This window comes from Petaurus breviceps, unplaced genomic scaffold (genome assembly GCF_028583685.1).
Source record: "Petaurus breviceps papuanus isolate PSGF00001 unplaced genomic scaffold, PetGlider_PUasm1.0 178, whole genome shotgun sequence".
Taxonomy (NCBI): domain Eukaryota; kingdom Metazoa; phylum Chordata; class Mammalia; order Diprotodontia; family Petauridae; genus Petaurus; species Petaurus breviceps.
In genome coordinates this window covers 9583116-9602373 of record NW_027185777.1, presented here as the reverse complement: position 1 = coordinate 9602373, position 19258 = coordinate 9583116, and the positions used below count along the sequence as shown (strand labels likewise).

Genomic DNA, 19258 nt, shown 5'->3' with positions numbered 1-19258 from the left:
TTCCTCTGTAACTATTAGATTAATGCCATAACATAAGATTAATGCTCCAACTCAAGGTGGGAATAACAACAATGAAACAAAACAAAACACTCATCCCTTTAAATGTGAAAGGATGCGAAAATGTAATCTTTTTTTAAATAAACATTTCTACAATGCAAAACAAACCGAGGGGTTTTTTTTTCATGGAAATGGCATTGTATTGACACTGGCTACACACAGTCCAAGATGTAATATATTCAGATAAAAAATGGAAAATTCAGGTAATTATCCAGATGTCTGTCCAGGTTCCAAATGTGGTTGGATGGGTTGGCATCATGGAGACAGCATAAATTTAGTCTGTTCTGTTCCAAAAGAGAATCAGACAATGTGTCTGACACTGGATAAGTTGTGCAAAAGAATAAATCTTGTTATTTAGCATCCTGAAAAGGAAATGCCACATATTTCAAGATTTCCTGTAGACACAGTAGATTCTTAGATATGGTGCTTTACATATTATATTATAAAGTATCAGGCATTGTAGCGCAAAGATTTGGAGGCAAAATTGAAGTGAGAAGGCCTGGGCTTAATTTTGGACCTCACCATTTACAGGTATCTGTAACTATCTTTCAGAAAGATCACTCTCTTTGCAGTCAGAGGACCTGGGTTCAAATCCTGCCTTTGATACACACTACCAGGAAATATTGGGCAAGTCACTTAGTCCCCCTGAGTCCCAGATTCCCCATGTACATAATGAAGAGATTGGACTAGATGACTTTCTGGGTCCCTCTTAGTTCTATATCTATGAGAATCTGTAAAAATGGGCTAATAAAACTTGTACTCTTCCCTGTGAGAAAAGTAATTTGTAAATGAAAAAATTCTATATAATCATCATAAGACTCTGAGCTAGAAAAGATCTCAGAGGTCATCTGGTCCAACTCCCTCACTTGAAAGATGAGGAAGAAACTGAGACTCAAAGAGAAATAAGATGACTTACTTACAGTCACAAAGTTACAGTAGTGGGTGCTATTTGAAACCAAATCCAAGTCAAAGAATTGAAGGCCTAAAGGAAGAAGGGACCTCAGAAGCCATTTCTAGTCTAATACCCTCATTTTATAGATGAGTTAAGTTTGCTAACATTTCTATGACGCTTACCATGTGCCCAACACTGTACTAACTGCATTACAACTACTATCTCATTTGATCCTTACAATAACTGTGGGAGATAAGTGTTATTATTATTCCAATTTTACAGATGAGAAAACAGAGGCAAACAGAGGTTCCATGATTTGCCCAAGGTCACATGGTTAGTAAGTATCTGAAGTCAGATTTGAACTCAGGAAAATGAGTCTTCCTGACTCCAACTCTCACACTCATTTAGTTACTTGCACAAGGGGATACAGATAATAAATTTTAAAGATGGTAATTAAACCCAAGTCCTCTGAATTCAGTCCAATGCTCTTTCCTGTAATGTTGTGTTTGTCTTTCATTTTAGAAGAAGATCATGACATCAGGGAGATAATGACATGATTTTGATTTAAGTAGGAGAGGGTTGTGCAAGGCCACCAGCCTCACTTTTTCCTCCAGAGCCACTGGGATCCAGTGATCAGATATTCATCAGGATGACTGGAGATGACGTGTTCACTGAATTGGTGTTACCTCACTCTAAGTGAGTACCTGAAAAGGCCTTAGCCTAAAAGGATCAGGGTCTCCCATTCCTGTAGCATAAAACTTTCTGGATCACAAAAAAGTTACATGATTTGTCCAAAGTTACATGGGTAGGAAGAGGCAGAACCACTTATTGATGTCCCTTGAATCCAAATCTAGTGTTATTTCATTATACCATAAGAAGGAATTATTTTTATCTGGGTGACCAGATGCAAAATAAAATTTAAAAGTATTGAGAAATGCTATTGCAGGGAGAAGTAGCCAGGACCCATTTTTTTTAGGTCATTAAAACCTTGGTGGACAAAGTTTTTTTTTTATCAAAACATAATTACTTCATCCTGGTAATAAATGACTATGAAAAGCCTTCTCATTCATTTCCTTTTCTTCTGAAAAGATAGTCATACCAGAAGTCTGGGAATGAATTCTATTTGTAAAAACAATCCAAGACCTTCAACTCTGTCAGTACAACATAAAGTAAAGAGCTAGTAATTAGCGGGTTAGTTTGATTAACAATGAAAGGCAATATGGACAAGTTAAGTCTCAAAGTCTATTTGGACAACATGCGCTGGTCTCATTTGGCTGTCGAATTCATCGAATTAACCAGATGTTGGCTGGATCTCCTTTGTCATCACATCGACAAGAGTGAAGACTTTCCTTCAGTAATCTATTCCAATACATTACATTCTTGAAAACCCTTCCCTGTATCTAATAGAAACTCCCTTTTCCCCACAAATACTATAATTCATCCTATTTCCCCTATTATATCACCAGGGAAGACAGAGAACAGCTAGTTCTTGGCTTCTTTTTTTCATTCTATATTTTAATATTGATGAACTCATCCTTCACTCTTCAGTTCTTTTAGTCTTTCCACCTTAAAGAATTAGAAAACAAAGCCATCCATCTTTGAGGCTCTCCTCTGTATCCCCTTCATATCCTGAACACAATCTTCTCAGGATGATTAAATACTACCTTGCACAAGACTGAGAGGTGACTCCATTAGATCCTCATATGGTGTTTTTCACATAAAACTATCTGTTGTAAAAACTCAATTGAAACACAAGATAATAAGGTGGGGGTTAGTCCTATTCCTTCATGTGCTTATTTATAACAAACACCAAATAAAACACAAGTTTCTTTAAATAAAACAGTGACTCATTCACATTCTACTTATACTCTATTATATCCCCAAGTCTTCATCCCACTCCTTCACCACCACAATGAAGTGCCACATGGGGAGGTTTGAAGTTATTTGAGGTAGAGTTGGGGAAGGACACAGAGATACACAAAATAAATTTCTAATCATTTTACATGGACAACCCTCATATCAGTTGTCTGGAAACTTCTAGAGTCCAGTAATGTTGGCAGGTTTATGAATTTTTCTGCCAATTTTCGGAATTTATGTGGATAGTTCTTATATAGTTCTTTTTCAATGTGGAATTATGTCAATATTTTTTTATCATCAGTCCAGAGCAAAAGGAACTTGTTTAGTGTATTAAGCTAAGTGCATGATTTGTATTTTGTCTACATCGAGATTTGTGGCCCTTAACAAATATTTTTAAAAAGAGGCTTTACAAAACCTTTAATATTAGCATCAAAGACAATTTGAGCCATCACAGTATTGTAGTTTACCAACTGTTTTGTTTTTGTTTTTCAGAATCAATTGGTGATTTCATTGGTAACAGGGAAATCCTGTGAGCAAACTCCTTTTACTGAAGTAGAATGGCACCTGTTTTGTAGCTTACTATCTTAAAGAGTTGCTGGATAAAAGGGGTGGTCATTGAGAGTTGAAACAACTTATCCAGAAACTCACAACCATTATGAGTCAGATGTAGGACTTGAACCCCGGTCTTTCTAACTCTAAGACTGTCTCTAACTACTGCACCACACTGTCTCTTTATAACCCTTTCCAAAGGACTTTAACACCTTACATGCATGATTTCATTTGATCCCAACAGCTACCCTGCGATGGAATTGCTTTACGTATTATTATCTCCATTCTTCAGATAAGAAAACTGAGATTGGGAGAAGTAAAAATGATATACCCAGGCTCATATAGCAAATCAATATATGAGGAAGAATGGAATTCAGCTCTTATTGGCCCCAAGTGCAATGTTCTATCCACCATGGCAAGTAGCTGCCTGTCACTAAGTCAAGTCAACAAGTATTTATTAAGTGCCTACTGTGTGTGTGCTAGGCACTGTGCAAAGGGAGATACAAAGAATGGCAAGAAACACTATTCCTATCTTCAGAAAGTTTATAATCTAACAGGGAAAATGGTACATAAACAACTAGGCATATACAAGTTATATACAGAAATAGATAGTGGGATGTACCTAAATTTGAGGTAAGGAAAAATATCCTAAAAATTCTAAGCATTCCGAAGAAGAATAGACCACCTCAGGAAGGCTGCTCATCACTGGAGGTCTTCAAGCCAAATTAAGTTCTCTATTGCTTATGATATGGAAGGTATTCTGATTTAGCTACAGGCTAGACTATAAGGCTTCTTAGGTCCCTACCAATTCTTTGATTCTCTGATTCTGTGATATTTGTACATAATAATCTTCTTTTTAGTTATACTTTACCTATATTTTAGATTTAAATTTTTTATTTTAAACTTAAATACAAAACAAGAAAAGAAAAAAAAGCCCATTGCCTTGTACACTGCAGAAAATAAGAGGATTCAATACAAAATCATAAATTTCCATTTCAAGAAAACTTAAGTAATAAATACTACACATTGTTTTCAAAGCTGTCCAGCTTTTCTTTTCTTCTTTGTAGATCTTATTTTGTTCTCTGCTGTGTACTTTTTATTTTATTTTTCTCCTCCTCCTAAAGAAGACCACAATTTGGGGTGGCTGAGTTCGGATTCGGCCTCAGACACTTAACACACACACACACACAAAACCTAGCCGTGTGACCTTGGGCAAGTTACTTAACCCCAATTGCCCTCCAAAAAAGCAAAAAAAAGAAAAGACCACAATTTGCATGAATATTTCTCACACACAGATGTCTATAAACATATACATGTATATAAACACGTACTCATAAATATACATGTAAGACTGTACTATGCTTATTTCCACTTGTCATCTGTTTCTCTGAAGGTGGATAGTATCTTCTTTCATAAATCCAAGTCTTTCCATGTTTTTTTTAAATCAACCAGCTCATCATTTTCTATACCACATCAATATTCTAACCTAATCGTATTCTGTCTGAAAGATTGTCTATGAAAATTTTCCCCTAATTTTCTGTATTCCATCTGTTCTTGGCTATGTTGGTTTTATTTATACAAGAAAATGATATTTCTTTAATTTTGTTCCAGTTTTTTAGAAATGGGAATATAGAGAGGATATTCAAGTCCAGTCTTATGAAATCTATGAGGCAAAATGTAGTAAAATGGCTTTTTGGGATGCATTTCCATGATCTTCTCTGTGAAAAGGCAGTTGGTTAATCTAATTGGGAATGAAATGCTACAACTATCTGGATTTCAAAAATAATCTGAGATGGAAAACTTTCAGAGACACAACCTTTGAATATTACCAGTGTTCCTTCCTAGTCACCCAGCTCTTTGCCCTGCTACTATACCCATAAACACAGTGTGATCTGAAATTTAAGCTTTCACTATAGGTCTTATATGACTGTTTGGTAGTCCCAAAATAGGAAGGGAAAGCAGACAGGGGTTTTACTCGCATTTAAGGACTGTTAAAAGAGGAATAATTGATAGATTTTATGATAAAGGAAACAACCTTGAAATGATTGACTGTGGGGTGCCAGTTCAATAAGAAGACAAATGAAAAATTTAGATGACTTGGATTTGGTAACAAAGAGATCATTAGACTTTAGAGAAAGCAGTTTCAGTAGGTATGAATGGTAGATATTGCAAGGAAGTAGGGTGAGAATAGATCCTGAGGAGTCAGAGAAAGAGGGATAGCTTATTACTGCTAGTAATTTGGCAACGAAGAGGAAGATGATAGGATGAAAGCTTGAAAGTATAAGAAGATCAAGGAGAGGTTTTGTTTGTTTGTAGGATTGGGAAGACATGGACATGTTTATAAACAGAGAAGTGGGAGATGATCAGGATATTGAAGATACATAGAGAAAGGGGGAAGCAATGGGTTTAAGGAAAAGGGTGGATTCATGGTGGCATAAAGCGGCCTCTGTGATACTGGAGAGAAGAAGTCCAGAACAGTTGACAGCATTGAAAGGTTTACATATAAGGAGAAAACTGAAGGAGTTTATGTCAGATGGCCCCAATCTTTTCAGTAAAGTAAGGGATGAGGTCATCTGCTAAGAGCAAAAAGAGAAGAGGTGGAATTGTAGGTCTGAGGACAGATACAAATAGCTACGTTGTGAAATATGACAGACTCAAAAAGGGATGAATAAAAGGGCTGCTAAATATCAATGAAGGCTCAAATGTAGTTACATAGCATAAACTTGTAGCCAACTCAGCATTCCTTTTTGGCTTTCTCCAACAGTGCCTGGGATTAGAAATTGAGAAGATGGATCACAGGAGTTACTTGGAGCCAGGTGGTTTTAGAGAAGAGATGTCAAGTGGTTAAGAGATTCAAGGATGAAGGAAAGTTCAAATATCAATGAGCTATAATTGGCCAAGTAGGTAAGCGTGGCAGGACACTTGCTGCTCTGTTATGGAGTAGGAGACTAGGGAGTGATTGAGTAACCCTAACATGGGTAAAGAGCAGGTTTTAGAAGAATGAGGGAGTTGATAAAAGGGGATTGTGGTCATTCTCTTACTCAAAAATCTTCAATCATTTTCCATTGTTTATTATACAAATTATACACTTCCGTCTTGCACACAAAACTCTCCCCAGTTTGTTCTCAATCTATTCCATAGACCCTATGTCAAAACCTAACTCAATAAATTCTCAGTCCCTCAAACAAATCCTATAACTTCTTGCCTCTTTGTTTTGGTCAAGATGTTCCCTCCAGCTACATTGACCTTTTCTTCCACTTTCATTCTGCCTGTTGAAATTCTTTTCAGCCCCAGACACTTAACACAAAACTAGCCATGTGACCTTGGGCAAGTCACTTAACCCCAATTGCCATACCTTCCCCCCTCCAAAAAGAAATTCTTTTCAAACTTTAGTTCAAGTGCTTTTCTGAGAAGCCTTGGTTTTGGAGCCCAACAACTTGGGTGTGAATTTGGGCTCTGCCACTTACTGGCTGTGTGACCACAGGCAAATCTCTTAACATCCTTCAACTTCAGTTTCTTCATCTGTAAAATGAGGGGCTTGGATGAGAGTCATAACCTTCCTGCTCTAAATCAGCAGTTTCCAGAATGTAGTCCAGAGACCCTCTAGCATCCTTGAGGTCCTTTTAGAGGATGCATGAGGTCAAAATAATTTTCATAATAATAATAATATGATTTAATTTTTAGTACAGTACAGATGGATAGATACAACCCACATAAATAAAGGTCTTTGGGGTTCTAAATAATTTTAAGAGTGTAAAGGTGTTCTCAATAATGTTTAAGAATATAAAGAATGTTGAGATCACAAAATTTGAGAACCATTACTCGAAACCTATTGTGAACTCTCAGATAGACAAAATCTTTCCTTCCCTTTACTATGTCCCCAGTATGCCATTTGTAGTTTTCATATTTTCACATTATACATGTTCTTTTAATAATTTGCATATGTGCTATTTTTTGTCTAGTAGGCTATAAACTCCATGAAAGCAGAGACGAAGCCAGATTCATCTCTGCATCCCCAATAATGCCAGTCAAACTGCCTTGCATGTAATAGTAACCCAATAAATCTCAGCCAAACATTTATCTTCCTAGAAAACATAAATTCTGAAATAAGGAAAGTGATAGAATGGAAAGGCTTAGATTGAAAACAATAAGAATAAATGAGCTCTAAAATGAAATCTGAAATATGAGGCATTTTGGATTTATACAAAGTCAACATGATTTGTATTGTTGTTATTGTTGTTTAGTCCTGTCTGACTCTTCATGACCCTGTGGACCATAGCATGCCAATGCTGTCCATGGAGTTTTCTTGGCAGTGTTTTGCCACTTCCTTGTCCAGTGGATTAAGGAAAACAGAGGTTAAGTGACTTGTCCAGGGTCACATAGCTAGTAAAGGTCTAAAGCTGGATTTGAAGTCAGGTCTTCTTGACTCCAAGACCAGCACTCTATCCACTGAATCAATGATATAGACTCCTGAGGAGAATTTATAGTATGTTGTGACAATTGATGAGCACTAATGGATGCTTAGAAGTTCTCACTGACATATATATATATATATATACACACACACATACATATATAACACATGTAACTCATGTGTGTATATTATATAACATACACATACCTACATGAATACACATGTATAGTTACATATATACATATGTGTATACATATGTGCACGTATATATGACTCACTTATATTCTGTGATATATATATATATATATACATATATATGACTCAGTTATACTCTATGATAGCTAGGTGATGCAGTGGATAGGGTATTAAGCCTGGAGTCAGGAAGACTCATCTGTGTGAGCTCAAATCCAGCCTCAGACACTTACTAGTTGTGTGACCATGGACAAGTCACTTAACCCCGTTTGCCTCAGTTTCCTCATCTATCAAATGAGATGGAGAAGGAAATAATAAACCATTTCAGTATCTTTGCCAAGAAACCCTCAATAGAGTCACAAATAGTAGGACATGACTGAAACGATTGAACAAAATCCACATATTATTTAAAAGGTGCTAAATATATTCTCAGGAAAAAAGACTGAAAATTTCCCTATAAAATTTCTTCTTCTTTAGAATATGAGCTCCTTGAAGGCAGGGACTCTTTCATTTTCCTTTTTGTATTCTCAGCAACTAGCACATGTTTCTGCCACATAGTAAATGTTTAATAAATAATTTTTGACAGGTTGATTGATTAATAAGGAGAATGAGATTTGGGGAAAATGGTATAATATCAGTTTCAATTCGCTTTGATACTTTGAAGATTAATTACAAAACTGGCATGACAGTGGAATGAAATATCAATACAGTTTTGACAACATTTAACATTGGACTTCATCTGTTCTGAAAATCAAATGAGATAATATTTATAAAGCACTTAGCACAGTGCCTGGAACATATTAGGGGCTTACTAAATGCCTGTTTTGTCCCTTCCTCCCTCCTCAGTTACAAATAGCAAATGTTTTCCACAGTACTTACGCTTTCTGTTCGAGGCAGTCAGACTATCTATTGGAATTTCAGCTGTGTCTGAATCTTCAGAACTTTTCTGTTTGGGATAAAAAGTAATCAATGAATGACAAGGATTTTCTATCACGGTTGTTCAAAAGTTTAAAAAAAAAGGTGCTATAGTTGTTAAAGTGACATCTTAAAAGCACAGGTATCTTATATAATTTGCATTTTAGTGATTAACTTAGAAAGCTAGGACTGAAGAGCTGAAAGCAGAGATATATTTGACCATAAATGCACTCTGCATAGAAAGTTACTCCACAGGGTAGCTAAAGGCCATTGAAGTGCTTTGTGATTTAGGATGGTCTTAAATTATGGAAGCATCTATGAAACTGAAAGGTTATAGACAAGATTTTTGAAATAATTTGTGGCCCCCATCCCTACATATTGGCTAAGATTCTCCTACTGACCTTCAAACATATGGCATATTCTGTGTGGAAAAATGATACATGCATTTCAGGTTTTCTTCATAATAGTGCATCATTTTGCATCTGTTCCTTTGCCACTTGGTAACTCAATCTTTTTGGATAACAAGCTACACCAATGGACTTTGGAGAGAAAATGCAGGTTTCTTAGGGCAGAGTTTTTTTTGCCTTCAGCCATTCAGGTCCCAGAGAAGTGAGGGTTTGAAATCAAACCTCAGAGCATGAATCAAGATTGCGCAATCTGATTTCTGTGACTGACTCATAGTTCATCAGCAGGCCATTCGTTCCCTATATCTACACCTCAGATAGTTATTGGATATTGTGAAGAATCTATTTTTTACCTGTCTACTCAACTTGGCCACTATGAAGATGACTTCAAATGTCATTGGCACAGCCTCTGTTCCAAACAAAATAAAATATGATGCCATGGACAGATTTACCCAAATCCAGACGTTACAAGGAAGGCCCCTCGTCAAGCAGTTGCCTAAGAAGTAATATGAGTTAAGGGCATTTTTCTTTGGCCAAGGAGTGTTTTGTTTTGTTCTGTTTTTAAATCAGGTGGAGGCAGCAAGGTGACAGATCTGCAAAATTAGGTCAATCTAAAAGGACTATTGAGAATGACTGAGAAATAGCTCACATTTCTGATTTATAAAGTATTTTCCTTATAACTATCCTGTAAGGTAAGTACACCAAAGGCCTATGGCACACAGGAAATAATATTCTTTAGCTCTCAGGACATAAACAACAATATCTGTGATTCAGTCCAATAATAGGAATTCTAGTATTTATTCCAATTTCCTTATACAGCCTTTCCTGACATAGCATGTGAAAGACTAGTAGGCAAATATCCAAGACTAATCAACTGCAAAGAATTACTCATATTCTTCATTCTGCCTACCCAGTTCTGAAAAGAAGAGGAAATTGGATCCTACCAAATAATCCTAGTAATTAAGATCATTTTGATTTTGCTTCTGGTTGACCTTACAATTTATAGACCAAAAGGAAGGATGAGGTGTTCAAATAGTGCAAAGGTATTCAGAGGGCATCAGAATTCCGCTTAAATGCCTCTTAGCACCTCAATCACTTCGCTGACATAGAAGTAATGAAATCTAAATGTAAATAAGTTTTATACTTCCAACCCCACTCAAAAGACATTAAACATATTCAAATAGTAAGTGCATTTGGGCTTCGTTTTTTAAAATGGACTCTTCTTGTACATATTTCTTGAATTATGGGGGGCCTGATATCTATTAGGGAAGATCCTTATATTTCTGATTAAATCCAAGGAGAAACTCCAGTTCAAGTTAATATACCTTCAGTTCCTCTTACTGAGGATATACTGTCCTAAAGTCACAGTTATCTAAGGCAAGTGTTTTCCAACATTAGTCATTTTTTTTGGAGGGCAACTGGGGTTAAGTGACTTGTCCAAAGTCATACAGCTAGTATGTGTGTTAAGTGTCTGAGGCTGGATTTGAACTCAGGTCCTCCTTACTCCAGGGCCAGTGCTCTATCCCCTGAATTAGTAATTTTTTTTTAAATTCTCAAATATGTTTATTCTTTCTTTGATGCTGCCTTACATGGAAGCTAGAATGGATATGACATGACATGAACTTAATTAATTTCTGTGCATTTAAATATGGTAGAGATTTCTGTATAGGCAATTCCCCTCATTGTAAGCATCTCATTTGTCAGACTATTCTCCTGTTCAAAATTTGCACCTATGATAAGATGTTTTAATTGATTCCTTCCCCAGATATCTGCTTACTGACAACCAGTCATGGCCTAAGGTCACTTAAGTTAGAAGACCAAAAGGTCTTCATGACCTTTCTTCATGAAAACATTAACAGATTCCTTTGAGCAGTCAGAGAAAGTACACAATGCCAATGTATTCTTTACTTGTACAGATAACAGTGATCTGAATCTGTCAGAGGAAAAAAAGTCTTTTGCATACCAAAACAACTTCCTGGTGTCTGGCAGTTCTTTCTGAGAAGCACTAGTCATGATTAAGAATAGATAAATCATCAGTGAGAATCACATTTAGATGTTCTACTGATTTTCATCTTTTCATTGAGGAAAAGAGGAAAGAAGAAAACCAAGTCAAAGAAATATTGGAGACTGATGACCTACCAACTGGATAGTTGAGATGGATTTATCTCTGCCTGATTGGTCATTTATGTCAGTGTCCACTGCAAGCTCATGGGAATGGCCCACATGCCCATTAACCAGGGACAGACCCTGTTGGAGGACGAGGATGTTTCATTTAGTGCCAAAGCTAGATGAATGCAGGTGCAGCTTTGGCCAGTTTCATGCTCAGAATTAGCATTTCTGTTATCTAGGAAACTGGTCCACTAGAGAGCAAATACCCTTGGAAGTATTCTAGTTGTGATAAAAAAAAAATATTTGTTAATGGACTTTGGCTTATAAAACTCCAAGCCTAATCTGAAAAATTAGGCAGGAATTCTCACAATTTCAAGGGGTTGGGGGCTTTTGAAATTAAACACTGAAAATTGCTAGTTGAGAGAAAGGACAAGAAGAGCAGTGGGTTTTTTTACATTGTCTGAAAGAAGAATGGGCTTGTTCAACAGCCGCACTTACTAAAAGCTTATAATTTATGTGTTTTTGATGGATGTATCCAATAACACAAATTAAAGTCGAAGTTCGCTATGTAAAAAACAAAGAAACTTATGCAACTTGAAATGAAAACAGAATTGTCATTAAAATATTGACAGCCCCAAATGTACCCAAAGAACACAAATTTAAGTCAAGCTAACAATGTAGAAAACAAAGAAACTTATGCGACTTAAAATGAAAAGAGAATTATTATTGAAATATTGACAGCACTTTCCCTCTACACAATGCATGACATTGATTACTCAAGTACTTTAAGGCATACTCCTTACAGGAAATTCATTGAGAGGGAGTTTTGATACACAGAGATAGTCTTAGTAAAGGCCAAAGTCTTCAATGTTCTGAACTGTCATGTTTCTCTCTCAGCTGTGTTCCCATTCTCCCCTTAGAATAGATGTTGTTTACCTAGCTTATTTCTCTAATTCAGAGACATCATAAAGCATATTTTTACCTTTACCTTTCATCTCTACCATAGTATATTAGTGTGGACCCAGAGGAATCATCCTGAGAACCAAGAAATACTTTAAATAAAAGTGGGAAGGAAAACCTGCAGTTCATGTGCTATTTATCTCTAGGATAAAGCTAACTAGTGCTTCCTCATTGCCATGATATTTTATGTAGGTTACTCATTGATATCAGAACCATTGAAGAACTAGTAGGGAAGGAAAAAATCTGAGGTTTAAGGTAAGTTTAAGTGAAGGAATGGAACTTGGGAGTCAGAGAAAACATATGAATTCTAGCTCCACATCTTACTACATAGATAAGTCTCACACATCCACAAACTGGGGGTGACAATTGTATCACCTACCTTCGTGGGACTGTTTTGAGGCTGCAGTAAGAGAATGTGTATGTGAAAAGAAGAGCTACACACACATACACAAACATGCTTTTGGTGTCCCCCAAATAGTTATTTTATTTTTACAACATGTAACAATGAGGAGAAACAACATATACATTATCTATATGATATTTTTATTTACCTGACCAATTTAGCTTGAATTTTTTAAGGCTATAAAGTATATTCTTCATTTTACCATAACTTTAGAGATAAAGAGATATTCAAGAAATTTGCATTTGACAAATCATTGGAGTGGTGTGAAGTTTCAATATGCATTAATGGCACAAATTATCAGTGAAAAAGAAGTAGTCTTAGAATGCATTAATTAGCACAATGTCCAAAACTAGAGAGGAGATAGAACCACTCTACTCCATCCTTGTCAGGCCAATATTGGTAGAATTCTGTGTGTAGTTCTGGGCACCACCATTTATGAAGGATATTGTAAGGTTGGAGCACATACAGGGCAGCTTAACTAAGATGGCAAGAGGACTAAAAATTATGACATATGAGGATTATTTAAAGAAACTAGGAATGTTTCATTGGTGAAGAAGAGACCTAGGGGAGCATGAAAGCCTTCTTTGAATACTTGAAAGACTGCCATGTGGAAGAGGGAGCAAATTTCTTTTTACATAGTTCCAGGGTTATAGGTGGAGATGAAAAGGAAGTAAATTTTGATAAGGAAAGGCTTCCTAACTATGAAAGTCATACAAAAATGGAATAAGCTACCGATATTGTTCTCTGTCTTTGGAAATCTGCCAATGAAGGCTATATAATCACTTGTCAAGGTTTTGTGGAGGAATTCTGCCTTCAGATAGGGAATTGGACTAACTGACCTCTGAGATTCCTTCCAACTCTGAGAAGCTAATGATTCTGTATTTTGCTACAGTTCTATTCTCTGAGATGATAGAATCATAAGTATAGACATAGAAGAGACCTCAGAGATCATTTACTCCAAATATCTCATTTTATATTTGACAAAATTCAGGCTCTTGGTGGCTAAGTTGCCCAAGATCACACAGGTAGTGAGAGAGAAGAGATTTCAACTCAGGTCTTGTAACTCCAAATTGAACACATTTTTAATTGTACCATGAAGTCTCTATGACTTCATTTATAAATCATTCAGATATAAAAGTATCAGGCATTTGGTACATTTGTGCATTTTTTTCCTTAGGAAACTAATCATTCAAAAATTGACTATTTTCTATGCATTTGGATTCTTCATTCTTCATTGAGTAATTATTGACTCTCTGACTCCAACATATAGTATGTTCTAGCTTCCAAACCACTTAAGGAAGTCCTATTTTATTTTTTAAGCAAGCAAACATTTAACAAAACAAACAATGAAACAGATGGGGAAGTTGTACAGGTTGGAGACAATGGATACAACAGGATATATATAAGTAAGTGGGCCTTGTGGCTCAGGAAAAAGAAAAAATCTCAGTTTGACCAAGGAGATAACAATCTCACCTGACTCTCGTCTTCCTACCACCACTGTGTACACTGGTACACATCATCATAGGGATGTCCTCCAGGAAATTGTTCAAATCCACCTAAGGTGAAAGTGTTATAGTTCTTCCCTAGACCAAAACTTTTTATAGTCCTTGCAAAGTTCAGCCAGGGTAAGCTCAAGACCTATGATTATAGAGGATATATATATATATATATATATATATATATATATATATAGCATGCTTTGACCAATAATAAGGATCCCTCTCTTGGTATCCCAGGTAATCAACCTGTGGTATCACTGAAAAGAAAATAGCATGGAATAGGTGTGCTCTGGCTCACTCTCCCAGAGCCAAGCAGGCTATGAATCTCCTCATCTTGTGGAATTGGGCTGTCCCTTAGCACTGCTGCCATCAGTTTGAGCTCTCACTGGCTCTGTTTGTCTCCTACCCCCACCACCCATATTAGATATCAGTGAAGAAGGTCCCAGTTTCACAAGGAAACCTTTTAATGACTAGCTATGATAAGTAAATGAAATACCCTTGTTTTTTGGATGGGATCTGGGATTCAATAGGGAATTCTAAGAGAGGAAATGTGCTCTTCTAATGCAAATAAATACCTTCTCACTTGCTTTGAAACCTAAATAGTCTTAGAGAGTTACCTCGAACACTGAAAAGCTAAGTAACTTGCCCAAAGTCATATTCATTACTTCTAAGAAGCAGGACTAGAAGAAATCAGTTCTTCTGAACTCCATAGTCATCTTTGTTGCTGTCCTATAAATATTTAAACAAAGACAGTGTCCTTTTTTAGCTGTTTAAGCAAAAGCACCAATTTATGAAGAACTTGCAGATACTAATAATCTGAGTGGTTCAGGAAATATGGCTTCACCCTTCTTATACTATTTCCTAAAAATAAGATAGTGTGGAATGGTTTGTGTTCTAACCTTGGCTCTTCCATTGACTAACATTATGAAATCATGGACATGTCAATTTTCCTTTCTGAGCTTCCATTTTCTTATATGTAAAGTGAGGAGGATAGACAAGGTTCTTTTTAAGACTCCTTCCAACTTTAACACTTTTATGTTTTTTGTAAAAAAGAAAAATATATATACATCAGACAAAAATTATGGAAATCCCACAGTACAGGCACGACAAAGTTATAAAAAAAATTACCTTGGTATTTGGTGATATGAAAAGTAGGAAACATTTTTCTATCAGAAAAAACCCATGGATTCCTCCAATTAATCCTAATAGTTTCCAAATATAATCTTTCCCTTCATGGAAATGTCCCAACTCATGAGCTTCCTGCTTATGCAAGCCAAGAATCTAGAAACACAGGCACACAAAACAGGCAAAAGTGAATGGTTTTTGTTTTATTTAAATATCAGTGATAGATCCAGTTGCAGAGTACATCCAATTTGCATGCTGGGAAAACCCACGAACATTCCTTTGAGCTCCCAAGACCAGTATGTTTTGAGGGAATGTTTCTATTCATACCATAAGCTTTAGTAAGCATTAAGCACAACAATATGGTAAAGAAACGAGAGAACCAGTTTAGACATTGAATTTATAATAAGAATTGTTCTTGAGCTTTACATTCCTAGGTATTATCTTTTCCTCTCCATTCCTAGTCCTTTGGCTGGATTCTCTACCCCAAATTAGTGCTATTTCAATTTGTCCAATAAGTTCTTTTGAGTTGATTTCATGCCCAGATTGAGCTAAGAGGAATGGTTCATTGTTTGGTATGTGATTAATCAACTTAATTCAAATCAGCAAATATTTATCAAATGCCAGTCACTATGTTAGGTATTAGGGATATTTTAAAAGATGAAAGTCCCAACCCTCAAAGAACTTGCATTCTATTGGGAAAGAAGAAGAATAACATAGGTTAAATGGTTGGTCTTCTTTTGTTGTGGCTGAACCAGTTGTAAGGCTAATCACTTAATACTAGATTTAAACAGAAAATAGATATATCCAGTTGCCCTTTTTTGGAAGGGCATTGTTGACATTTGACTACTTGATTTCCTTTTCCTACAGCAGTATCTAGGATGTTAGTCTCTCCAGGCCAGATATGGAATGACAAAGCCAAAGATGGATACTAAGGGAAGTTGGATAATACCTGTCCTTTAAGGTTGACATCAGGGTGCGCAATGAGTGTATCTCAGAGAGGAGACTTGAATCCGGGTCTCCCTGATTCTAAGACCAGCCTCTAATCACAACATGCTGCCTCTCAACCTCCATATATTAGAAGGTGCTAATTATACTTTGGCTATTGCCAAAGGTAGGGTTTCAATATACTTGTTAGAGGAGCAGGAGTAGTTTAGTATCTATTACCACTTGGGTTGGTTCATTGTGGAAGGGTATGACCAAACTCTTGACAAATGGATCTACCAGAGCAGAGGCATTTAATACCCTTAATATCTGTAAGGAGTTGACAGAGCCTACCATAGTACCTTGCTTATTCCTGGAGTCTGCTTACCTGATGATAAGTCCTTAGTAATTGTTTGTTGACTAATTGATTGATTGATTAAAGGGCCAGTGTGTCAAAAGTATCTGTGAATTCATAAGTGGCTATTTCTGGGCAACTTTCCTCCCTAGCTGGAGCATAAGGAAGTCCACATATGGGAGTGGTGCGATTAACACTAGGCAAAGAATCCCGGGAGTTCTTTTCTTCAAGTTGTCTGGTGAAAGATTCTGGGAGACTCACAATGTTGCCTAGAGGTGGTGCAGCTAACTTCAGACCCAGACAGGACCAAGAATTTGTTTTCCAGTTGCTCAAAGACCTGTCCTATTCACTGAGAAATGTTAGGGTAAAGTATTAAAGAGCCCCATGTTGACTTTACTCCTCCCCTACCTTTGTGAAAAGTGCTAAAAACTTCTGTTCCTTGGGACATCATGTGCCATTCTGAATAACCTACTGAAGCTTCTCCATGAGTTAAAGATTTTTTAAAAGGAAACAAGAATTGGAAATAGGAGAGTTACCTGAGGAATCAGATGGAGCAAGGCATCACCAGAAAGAGTTCCAACAGCTAAACCCACAAAGAGTTGTAAAACCAGCTTGTAGTTTTCCTCACAGTTGCTGAAAAGGATGAGAGTTGTTCCAAACATAGAACCCACCGTGATGAGTAAAACAGCAGCGGTGCTGTAACCATATTCTAGATCAAAAGAAGATGAAAATGTCAGCTACTCCCTATTCATTCTCATATTGTACATAGAGCCAAAAATCATACGAGGGGAAACAGTCTTTATAGAACCAGGCATAATCGTAATACTCAATAAAAAAATGGAGAAGTGGTATAAGAATTTTCATTTAATTATAATGGATGAATGGTAAATAACATTGCTCCCACTTCCTAGGGACTATGCCACTTCAGTCACACTTTAGGGATGTCACCTAAACCTCTAGGTAATAGCTTATTTTGAAACAATTCTTGGCCCCAAGCAGAACATTCAGGAGTATTCTAGAAGATAGATAATTTTAGGTACAGAAGCAAGTGAATTACAAGGGAGCTGTGCCTGTAGAGAGGTTGAGATTTTTCTTTGGTCCCCCAACATCATCTCATTTAGCAGTCCATACCAGATGGAGGAATTAAACTCCATTTTATTTTCTGATGACATAAGTTATTATGCATCCCAAAGACTTTAAATAAGGACTGGAAAAGGTCAGTATTGGGGTCATCTGAGTGCCAACTTTAAAGCTATGAGTTGAGTGAACCAGAGTGCCTAACACATAGTAAGTACTGAATAAATACTTTTTGACTGGCTGGTTGGATTTATGAAGTGCCTGGGAGATTTGGTGAGTGTTTAGAGTGTAATATCTATTGTAAAAATGCTTGAGAATATATTTAGTTGCTGTAATATACTCCCAGGGCAGGGATTCGAGTTTCAGATGAAGAAAATGGAGACCCACAGTCTACCTTTAAAAACTTAATATGTAGGATGGAACCTTGAAAAGAAAAGGCATTCTACCTCATTTAACATTCCATCCTCTACTTTGGATCAGGTTTTAAGGAATTATTTGAAAGTTTATTTGATAAACACTGAAGCCTTTACAACTTGAGTAATAAAAAGAAAAATAGTATTGCAGATTTGTTAGTCTGGCAGCCTTTGAGAGCAGGTCACCAGAAATATGGAAAGACATTTGGAAGGAAGGAATACTTAACAGTGGAAAAGAAGAAAATGGTGTGAAGAGCTGGATGGATTTGAAAAAAACCAGTAAGTCATCTTGAACAAGAAAATAAAGCTTTTAAAAAAAAGAGGGAGAAAGGCACAGACGATTCAAGGAAATGTTATAAAGGGAACAAGAATTCAATCAGAGATTGAAGACAGAACAGAGATCATATTCTACTGGTGAATGTTAGCTGATAAAAAGTGATCTCTAGGTTCTACTCTGGCAATTTTAAGAGATTAAGAAGCAGCAGAAGAAATGAACTTATTTTTGTCATCAGTTAGTAATGAAGTTAGAACAGATAATTGATCACTTTGCTGACAATATCTTCATGGATTTTGGCTGAGCAGGGAGGAATAGCTAGGGAGACTTAGGGAAGAATGACATGAGGAGGCTTCTGAGGATAATACTTACTTTACTTGGGTCAGTCAGTCAATAAACTGGACTAAGCCCTGGGGACACAAAGAAAGGCAAAAGATGGTTCTTGCTCTCAAAAAAAAAATCTGAAAAGGGGATTTGAATGGAGGGAGTGTTGAGCATGGGGGCATAATAATGTCCATCAGTCAGGTGAAAAATGGTGTTTGCCCTAGAGTAGGTAATACTGCCCCCTGGGAGGAAGCACTGGAATGATCCAGGGACTCAGTCATAGCCTTGAGTGCAATTGGGGGGCTTTGAATAAAAATAAGGGGATGGTGGAAGCACAAGGAAAGAAGAAAATAACCTTTTGAAAAACCATTGGTATGTGTTTCTTCTGTTATGTGATAGAATTAAAGTCATAGCGATCACATTATTTTCCAAATAAACACACAAAATGCAAGTTATAAACAATTAGTGGTCAAGTCCACTGACAGGTCTTAATAAGCAAGTGTTAGCAGGTGAGCCTG

At 36.6% G+C, this 19258-nt stretch overlaps 1 protein-coding gene across 2 annotated transcripts in view; it reads right to left on the bottom strand.

Annotated features, from left to right (window-relative positions):
• SLC39A12 (solute carrier family 39 member 12) overlaps positions 1–19258 on the bottom strand; it is a 112234-nt gene that overhangs the window by 28324 nt on the left and 64652 nt on the right. Inside the window, exons 7-10 of one of the 2 annotated variants that reach the window (XM_069086094.1) lie at positions 17189–17361; positions 15380–15532; positions 11420–11527; positions 8841–8907 (exon numbers count right to left, since the gene is read on the bottom strand). In XM_069086094.1, the coding sequence (XP_068942195.1) occupies positions 8841–8907; positions 11420–11527; positions 15380–15532; positions 17189–17361 (501 nt within the window). The remainder of the gene's footprint in view (positions 1–8840; positions 8908–11419; positions 11528–15379; positions 15533–17188; positions 17362–19258) is intronic. The other variant, XM_069086093.1, reaches the window with a different exon arrangement.